General features: G+C 43.6%; 1 protein-coding gene across 1 annotated transcript; it reads left to right on the top strand.

The window, feature by feature from the left end:
- Positions 1-827: 827 nt before the first annotated feature.
- On the top strand, positions 828-7,911 carry LOC139640570 (ninein-like protein; the record flags this gene model as incomplete). Its single annotated transcript, XM_071514745.1, has 4 exons — positions 828-1,010; positions 1,081-1,140; positions 1,654-1,750; positions 7,709-7,911. Coding segments are annotated over exons 1-4 (543 nt in total), but the record flags the coding sequence as incomplete, so codon positions are not given.
- Positions 7,912-9,580: the final 1,669 nt, after the last annotated feature.

Raw genomic sequence — 9,580 nt, forward strand, 5'->3', positions numbered from 1 at the left:
CTAAAATGTGTTTAAATATATGATATTAGAGGCTTACCTTTTCACTGTAGGAGTTTTAAGACAGGTGAAGGGCCGTCTTACAGTTAAGAAAGAAATCAACAACAAATTTGACAACTTTCATTTCAAGAATACCATTTATTCCTAAGTTTTTTCTTAGGAAGAAACATAAGAAGAAAGTAAAGAAAATATATAAGAACTGTTTGAGAATAGCATTTTTTTCCTATTTTTTTTCTTAAGAATAAAGTTAAGAAAAAAATGGCACTTGAGAACCCTGTCAAGATATTTATCTGCTCGCACGTCCAGCTTTGACTGAGACAAGTCCCCGCCCCTTCCCTGGGGGTTGTTGAAAGGCATTCTGGGAAACAGATAGTAAATAGTAAATCACTAACTGCAGTAGAAGAAGACGAGGCGGGTTGAGGGAAAGCGAGTTCAACAAAACAGTAAATGACACTTCATCCCTAAATAACTGCTGAATGAACTGAACATCAACTGAACACGCAGGGGGGCGGAGCCGCGTGATGCGTGCAGATGGAGGAGGCGGAGCTAAACGTCAGGTGTTGCGTCTCAGGGGGGCGGAGCTAAACGTCAGGTGTTGTGTCTCAGGGGGCGGAGCCGCGTGATGCGTGCAGATGGAGGAGGCGGAGCTAAATGTCAGGTGTTGTGTCTCAGGGGGCGGAGCCGCGTGATGCGTGCAGATGGAGGAGGCGGAGCTAAATGTCAGGTGTTGTGTCTCAGGGGGCGGAGCCGCGTGATGCGTGCAGATGGAGGAGGCGGAGCTAAATGTCAGGTGTTGTGTCTCAGGGGGCGGAGCCGCGTGATGCGTGCAGATGGAGGAGGCGGAGCACAGCCGGTACGTGGCCCAGCTGAAGGCGGAGTTCGACGGCTGCGACTCGACGGCCACCGGCTTCCTGGACCGGGACGAGCTGACGGAGCTCTGCAGGAGGCTGCAGCTCGACACACACCTGCCCCTGCTGCTGCACACACTGCTGGGAGAGCAGCCCTACAGCAGGGTGAGACACACACACACACACACACACACACACACACACTGCTGGGAGAGCAGCCCTACAGCAGGGTGAGACACACACACACACACACACACACACACACACACTGCTGGGAGAGCAGCCCTACAGCAGGGTGAGACACACACACACTGACGCTATACTAACACACACACATGAATGAATCAGTTGAATCACGTGAATCAGATGAATCAGGTGAATCAGATGAATCGGATGAATCAGATGAATCAGGTGAATCAGGTGAATCAGGTGAATCAGAAGAATCAGGTGAATCAGATGAATCATGTGAATCAGATGAATCAGATGAATCAGAAGAATCAGGTGAATCAGAAGAATCAGGTGAATCAGGTGAATCAGATGAATCAGGTGAATCAGAAGAATCAGGTGAATCAGGTGAATCAGATGAATCAGAAGAATCAGAAGAATCAGGTGAATCAGAAGAATCAGGTGAATCAGGTGAATCAGATGAATCAGATGAATCAGATGAATCAGGTGAATCAGGTGAATCATGTGAATCAGATGAATCAGGTGAATCAGATGAATCAGGTGAATCAGATGAATCAGATGAATCAGATGAATCAGGTGAATCAGGTGAATCGGTTGTGAAAGTGAGCCTCTGTCTCCTCAGGTGAACTTTGAGGAGTTTAAGGAAGGCTTCGTGGCCGTTCTGTCTCGCTCTCTGGACTTCAGCACCTCAGAGGAGGAGAGCAGCTACCTGGAGCCAGGTAAGGGGGGGGGGGGGTGTCTGTATTGATGAGTCTGGTATTGATTGAGAAGTGATTTTCTTTGATAATAGTTGGATTCACAGTCACAGTCACAGTCGCTTATCCAGAAAACCCAACAGCAGAATAAACTTTCATTCCCAGATCACCAACATCACCCGCAGCCATCAGTGAGAAGGTCAAAGGTTAAACTGATATATGGGGACGATGTCAGGCTTTTATTAAATATCAGATATCATCACCTCTGATATGGTGGAGCTTCCTCCTGACCATTATACAGAGAAACTGTCTGGAAAAAACTGCAGTGAAATGATTTATCAGTCTGGTTTCAGTGGAGAGTTTTAGTGTCTCATGATGCTCTAAATGTTTCAGAGGCTTTTCCACCCTGATGAGAAGAGAATACTGGAGGAAATAGTGTATATTTTGATTTTTTTGGCATGAAAATAACAAAATTAAAATTAAAAATACTCAATATTGGCACAAAATATCGGCTATCAGCACCTTCAGTACAAAAATATCATTTTCAGTATCGAGCTTAAAACCCACATCAGCTGAACTGGTCAGAGGACAGCAGATGGAACAGATGAAGCGTTTCATTCATACATCCAGTTTGGAAAGATTTTGCTATCTGAAATTCATCAGGCAACATTTAGCTAAACTTTTATTATTATTATTACTATTATTCATACAAGACATTTCATACACAAGGCAAATTCAATGTGCTTCATATAAAACACAAAAAAATACATAATTTGTCCAGTAAAATGGCATATTAAAAAAGAAGATAAAATAGTTAAGTGGGGATAAAAATCATAACAAAACTAGAAATAACCGCCTCCTGGTTGTATGCCTCCGCCAATAAACTTTGTTTTATCATTGCAAGGACAGTCTTTATTTATTGAACATAATTTATATAATTAATGTGATTATTAGGTCAACTTAAAGGATTTTGGTGTCTGCAAAAGTAAGTGACAGCACTTCCACCGTTTCTGTAGAATGACCCAAGATCGATTTCTCAGCTACAGTGGTAAGCAAAACATTATGATGTCACAGTGAAGTTGACCTTTGAACTTTTGGATATAAAATGTCATCACTTCATCATTTTATCCTATTAGACATTTGTGTGAAATTTTGTCATAATTAGCGTATGAATTCTTGAGTTATGGTCAAAAAACGTCTTTTGTGAGGTCACAGTGACCTTGACCTTTGACCTTTGATCACCAAAATCGAATCAGTTCATCCTTGAGTCCAAGTGGACGTTTGTGCCAAATTTGAAGAAATTCCCTCCAGGCGTTCCTGAGAGATCGAGTTCATGAGAATGAGACGGACGACCTGAAAACATTCTGCCTCTGCTCAGGCTGTCACCGGCACAGAGGCATAACAACATTTATGGAAAACATAAATTTTTCAATCCTTATACAGTGATGATTTAAGAAGACTCCTAACTTCTACTAACTTCACGAAACTCTTCAGATACAGAGCACATAACATGAAGCAGAGGAGTGAAGACTGTTAAACTACAAAGTGGGATTTAAACTTTTAAACTCCTGCTTTTCCCAGTAGAAGTGTTCAGCACAGTTATTATTAGTCATAATCAAGTCAGAATTTGGGGATTTTTGACAACAAAACCAAACTCCTCCTCTCAAAGTTTACTCTAACCGTAACTATATTTTAATATGGTGACAACACTGTATTATGAACCCATGAGTGTAAATCACACTGTACTGTGATCTGTTGGTGTTTTCCTCCTCTGAGCTTCAGCTCCTCTCTCTGATGTCTTTGTTGTAACTGTAACCGCAGTTTTAAATGTGACGGCAGTGAATTATGAACTCTCTGTTATGTGTGGTGATCCGGGGGTTTTGTTCCTCCAAAACCACGAGGCGGACAGCGGATCAGACCGGATCGCTGCTGGATCACATGGTCTGAGTTTCCATCTGCACATGACTTCTAAATCTGCTTCAGATCTGGAGTCAGCTCACAGCTAATCTGCTGAAACACCAGAGGAGGAGCGGAGAAATCCCAACAGGATCTTAGAGAAGTCGTGAAATGAACACGAACTCTGAGACGCAGATTTACAAATTATGTGAAAATTATGTTCTTCCACCAGGAACTGTGACAAAAACATGAATTGGACATTTTCAGCTGCAGGTTGGCTAACGGTTCAGTTTAGGAACTAAAACAACTTGGTTAAACGCACAGTATGTCATTTCTGCCACTAGGGCTCTCTCAATCAAAACAATAACAAAAGACGTAGTTTGATGACGTCGTGAAGCAGCGTGGGATCATGGGAGTTTTTTTTTGCGGGGACAGCTTCGGCGACAGAACGCAGCAAACGGGAATGAATCATCTGATCCATCACAGTGAGCGATAAAAACAACAGAATGAAAAAAACAACAGAGCGGCTAGAGCGGCTAGCTAGCTAGCTGGCCGACTTCCTTCCTCACTCTCTGACGGATCATCTGGTGTTTCCCCTGTTTCCCCGGAAGTTAGGGGGGAAAGGGGATATGACGCCATGACAGGAAGTTAGGGGGGAAAGGGGATATGACGCCATGACAGGAAGTTAGGGGGTAAAGGGGATATGACGCCATGACAGGAAGTTAGGGGGTAAAGGGGATATGACGTCATGACAGGAAGTTAGGGGGTAAAGGGGATATGACGCCATGACAGGAAGTTAGGGGGTAAAGGGGATATGACGCCATGACAGGAAGTTAGGGGGTAAAGGGGATATGACGCCATGACAGGAAGTTAGGGGGTAAAGGGGATATGACGCCATGACAGGAAGTTAGGGGGTAAAGGGGATATGACGCCATGACAGGAAGTTAGGGGGGAAAGGGGATATGACGCCATGACAGGAAGTTAGGGGGGAAAGGGGATAGGACGTCATGACAGGAAGTTAGGGGGTAAAGGGGATATGACGCCATGACAGGAAGTTAGGGGGTAAAGGGGATCTGACGTCATGACAGGAGACCAAATGAAACGCATCGTTACCTTGAAGAAAATGACGGATTTCTCTGGGTTTGAATATTGTTGGAAACATTTGGGATAATGTAAGTACACAACTCAAAAAAATATGTAACATAGGTCTAGTCGTTTTTAGATATTTTAATGCGGAAATGCCTCAGATAAGGAGCAGCGTGCGGCGTTATCGATAAACGGGACGTGTGACGTCTCTTTGATACAGGCACAACTCGGTCAGAGTGGAAGAAATGTGATGGAGGTGTAAACATGCCTTTATAATGCAATGAAATCACAGGACTCCTCATGTCTTACTGCGATTGCGGTTACTCCAACTATGAGCATAACCTCATTAACATAATCAGAGTGTGGTGTTTACAGGCTCCACCTTACTCACATTACTGCCTTAATTGCATTATAATTAAAGTATAATTGGTGTGCATGTAAACAGACCCTGAGATGCTGCAGCTCTACAGCAGCTGGGTTTAGCTTTTTTAGTTTTTTTCTGTACATTTCATAACTGTAAAGACCACAGGGAGCTGCAGGGTGGTAAACTGCTGAAAAACAAAAGCATATGGGACTTTTAAATCACCAAGAGTGAGCAGATACTGCTGTGCGTCATACCTTACTTCAGCTGAAACTCGTTCTTAATGCAGATCAGACCAAACTTATGTTGTTTACCAACTCTAGGAATAGGCCACAAAATCTCCCTTCGGTGGTCACTCTTGATGGAAGTGAAATAAAGGTTGTTAACTCTAAGAAGCACCTGGGTATTTTGATTGATGACTCCCTCACTTTTAAGCCACATGTGCAGTACCTGGTGAGAAAGCTGAGGCTAAAACTGGGTTTTTATTTTCAAAATAAGTTGTGTTTTTCTTTCAATGTAAAAAAGCGACTTGTTGCTGCCATTTTTTCTATCTGTGTTGGACTATGGTGATCTTTTATATCTGCATACCTCTGCTCAGTGTCTTCATATGGTTGATACAGCTGACCATGAGGTTTGTTACCAATTGTAAAGCTCTGACTCAACACTGTGAGTTAAACTCTCTGGTAGGACGGCCTGCTCTGGCCTCCCAGGCTCTGTCATCGGTTCACTTACATATATAAGGCAATTCTTGGTCTGCTCCCATACTGCCTGTGTGTCTTTATCACGCAGAAAAGTGCCGGACAATTCTCTTTGTGTTCTCAGGATTTCTTTCTGCTTTCTGTCCCAAACGCCCGTACGGAAATTGGAAAAAGGGAATTTGTGTATTCTGCTCCCTCGGCTTGGAATACGCTGCAGAATGACTTGAAACTTAGTGAATTAATCTCATTACATGCCTTTAAATCCAAAATGAAAGAATTAGAGGCAGATTCCTTAAGATGTCAATGTTTTTAATTTACCTGGTTAGTTCTTTTTAATTTTTCTGTCTGTAATCATGTGTTTTTATTTATGCTGCTGCCTGTCTTGGCCAGGTCTCCCTTGAAAAAGAGATTCTTAATCTCAATGGGACTCTCCTGGTTAAATAAAGGTTAAATGAAAAGATCTCCGGTGTGGGAGTTGAACCTGTAACCTGCAGAGTTAGTGCCTCGCTCCACAGTTCAGACTACAGGACGTCCCGGTTTGGAAGAGAGTGATGTAGTCTGAAGCGTTCCCAGATCCGGCCTATTTAAAGGGACGGTGCTCCTGTATGGATTCCTGTGTGACGGTTTTGGCTCAGCCTTTAATTTGCGTCTTGTTTCTGGCGGCGGTCCGGCTCTGCAGTGACTCTGCAGCTCAGACGCTGCCCCGCTTTCACCAGCTGGCCGCCAGCAATTGTGGGCAGGAAGTGAGTCGGGACGGCCCGGACTCCGCCTCTGGATCCAGAAATACTCCGGACTGAAGAGCTGCAGCAGACAATAGACAGACAGACAGGCAGACAGACAGGCAGGCAGACAGACAGGCAGGCAGGCAGGCAGGCAGGCAGGCAGGCAGGCAGACAGACAGACAGACAGGCAGGCAGACAGACAGACAGACAGGCAGGCAGACAGACAGACAGACAGGCAGGCAGGCAGGCAGGGAGACAGACAGACAGGCTGTGGTCCTGTCTGGTCCTGCTGGGCTCTCTGGGCAGAGCCAGGCAGCTGAAGGCAGAGCTTCACTTTACCTGGCCAGAGGAGAAACACAACCAGACAGAAAGTCACATGCAAAGCATCTGTGTTTTTTTTCTTTTTTTTCATATGTGTAATTTCCCATTTCCCGTGTGTAAAAGGACATTTTCACCAGTGAATTGTCTCTTTGCATGCAAAAATTATTTAAAAAGAAACTCGAAAAAAACACTTTTCACCTGTGAATTGAAATTTTCACACCTGAAGTAAAAACTATCACTTTTGATTTTAGAATACAGCGTGACAGAAAATGTTCACATAACGTCTAGAATAAAAACAAGAGCTTCCTATTGGCTGTTCCAAAAACAAGAACATGAGGTGATTGGTTCTTTGCCATCAGGACTCCCAGACTCTGGATCAACCTTTCAAATCAAAGCTTTTTATAGATTTGTTTTTATGTAAATAAAACTTTTTATTCATTGGTTTCAACCTTCCTTTTATGGTTTAGTTTTATATATTTCTGAACTTGCTTTCTTTGTTTTTGCTGTTGTACCTGTTTTAACAGTGCTATATAAATAAAGATGCTTATAAATATCATTAGTAGTAGGGGGATTAAAATCATCTTATCATCTTTGAAGACACTTCTTAAAACCTACTTTTATGTAAAGGGCTTCTCTTAGTGTTTATTTTAACTTATTTTATTATATTTTAATTTATTATATTGCATTTCATTGTATTCCTTCTTTTAGATGGTGCTCTATTCTGTTTTAAGGCCCTTTATTGACTTTTTAAACTCTATTTTTCTTGTTGTAAAGCACTTTGTAACTCTATAACTTTATAACTAAAGTTTATTATTATTATTATATTAGTAGACAGTGTGTTTTCTGTTGCCCATAGTCGTTCTCTAACTCCTCCTCTCTGGTTTCCTCGTCCCTCCAGTCGTTCCAGAGGAGGTGAAGCCGAAGTTCGTGAAGGGAACGAAGCGTTACGGCCGGCGGTCCCGACCGGACAGCAAGGCCGACCCGCCGGCGGGCCGCGACTCGGAGGACTCCCCGCCGTTCCGGACCGAGCCCGCCGAGGCCTCGCCGCCCGGCGTCCGCAGAGCCAAGCTGAGGCGCTCCACGTCTCTGGAGAGCGTCGAGGTAACGGACCGACACACTCCCTCCTTTCCCCTTCCTTCATCCTCCTCCATCTTCATCCCTTCATCACTCCTCCCTCCGTCTCCCCGTCTCCTTCCTCCACCTGCTTCTGATGCCGCTCTTGTTTTGTTTAAGTCTGAAAATGTTCTTCCTTTTCTTCCTGGCTCTTAGTTCTGCAAAAGAAGACAGTTTCCTAACGGTTGTTAAAGATTTTTGGTGCGTTTTCAGAGGTTTGAGCCTTTAACTTTCAGAAAAGAAGGAAAAAAACATTATTATTTTATTTGTTTTCTCTAGCTGGTCTTGAAACTCAAAATGAAATGAAATCAAACAAGTTTGATCATTTCCAGGTCTTGATAAATTTGGAGAAACAAGTTTGGAAAAATATTGATTTAGTGTCTGTATACACATGCAAATACACGTTTTCTATGGTTTCAGAGCTCTGTTGCCTCACATATTCTGATATTTGTCGCTGAGGAGAGAGACGACTGTCAGTGCAACTCCTCCTGAACACAGAAACTCTTCAAATAAAATCAAGGAATTAAGGTTTGGAAAAAGGAATTTAGAAATTTAAACTGTAGGAGCGTTTCTATCATCATGATTGATCAGGCTCACAGGAATATTTAATCCATCTATTACAAGTTTATTACAGGATTATTTCTTTTTGGTAAGTTGATTTGTGATATCAGTCTGTGGTGACACTGTCATATCAGAGGTATCCAGTGGAAGTCGTTCAGTGAGTGGAAGGTGTGTTAAGTCCTGGAAATGCAGTTTTGTTGTTGTTCTTGTTGCTAAGCAACAGCTGAACCCTGTAGACAGAAGTTTGTTGTTCAGTCTCAAAGTTCATCTGAACCCGTTTCTGTCCGGTTCTTATTTCTTCTGTATTTCGCTTCACTTCTCCATCGTCCTGATCGTTCAGACTCACAGGAATATTTGTTCTGTCTGCTGTCAGGGTGCAGTGACCTCTGCCCTCTGACCCCTGACCTCTGACCTCTGACCTCCTCACTGCAGGTTGCCTGTGTTGCTGGTGATGTAGGAACTTGTTGACCTCAGTGAGTCTCTCTCTCTGTGTATGATGTGAAAGCAGAAACTCGCTGTGTGGTTTTGTTTATACTGCGGTGGAATAATCAGAGAGAGCAGAGCCTGGCACACACACACACACACACACACACACACACACACACACACCACAGGCCTATATTGCTATACTTGTAAGGACATTGACTACATTAATTCCCCTAACCCTTAACCTTAACACTTACCTTAACTTAACCTAAGCCTAATTAGTGATGGGACAATAAACAGTATTACTGTATATTGTGGAAAAAAACAATAACACTGATGTCATCGCCTCTAAAGTGTATCACAGTGTTCACCGTGACTCTCGTCTGTCTTCACAGATGTTTTGTTTCCCACCTCCTCCGTTTCTCCTCTTCCTCCTCAGAGTGAATGAAGCACTTTGTGTTTAGCCGCTGGGTGAGGCCCGGCTTGGATTTCTCAAATAACGTCCTGCCATTTTGCCGACCTGCGGCTGGTTTCCAGGCCGAGCCGCCCGGCCCGGGACGGAGAATACCTGAGGGGGAGGTGGGGAGGTGGGGGGGGGGACTGGGAGGTTTGGAGGTTTCAGGAAGTGGGATTATGAGGAATGTGGCTCCTGGCAGCCGTCCTGCACCAG

The sequence above is a fragment of the Centroberyx affinis genome, unplaced genomic scaffold, assembly GCF_046629955.1.
Source record: "Centroberyx affinis isolate AG114_WGS23_722 - 3 ecotype Tasmania unplaced genomic scaffold, CSIRO-AGI_Caff_v1 ptg009810l_1, whole genome shotgun sequence".
NCBI classification, from domain to species: Eukaryota; Metazoa; Chordata; class Actinopteri; order Beryciformes; family Berycidae; genus Centroberyx; species Centroberyx affinis.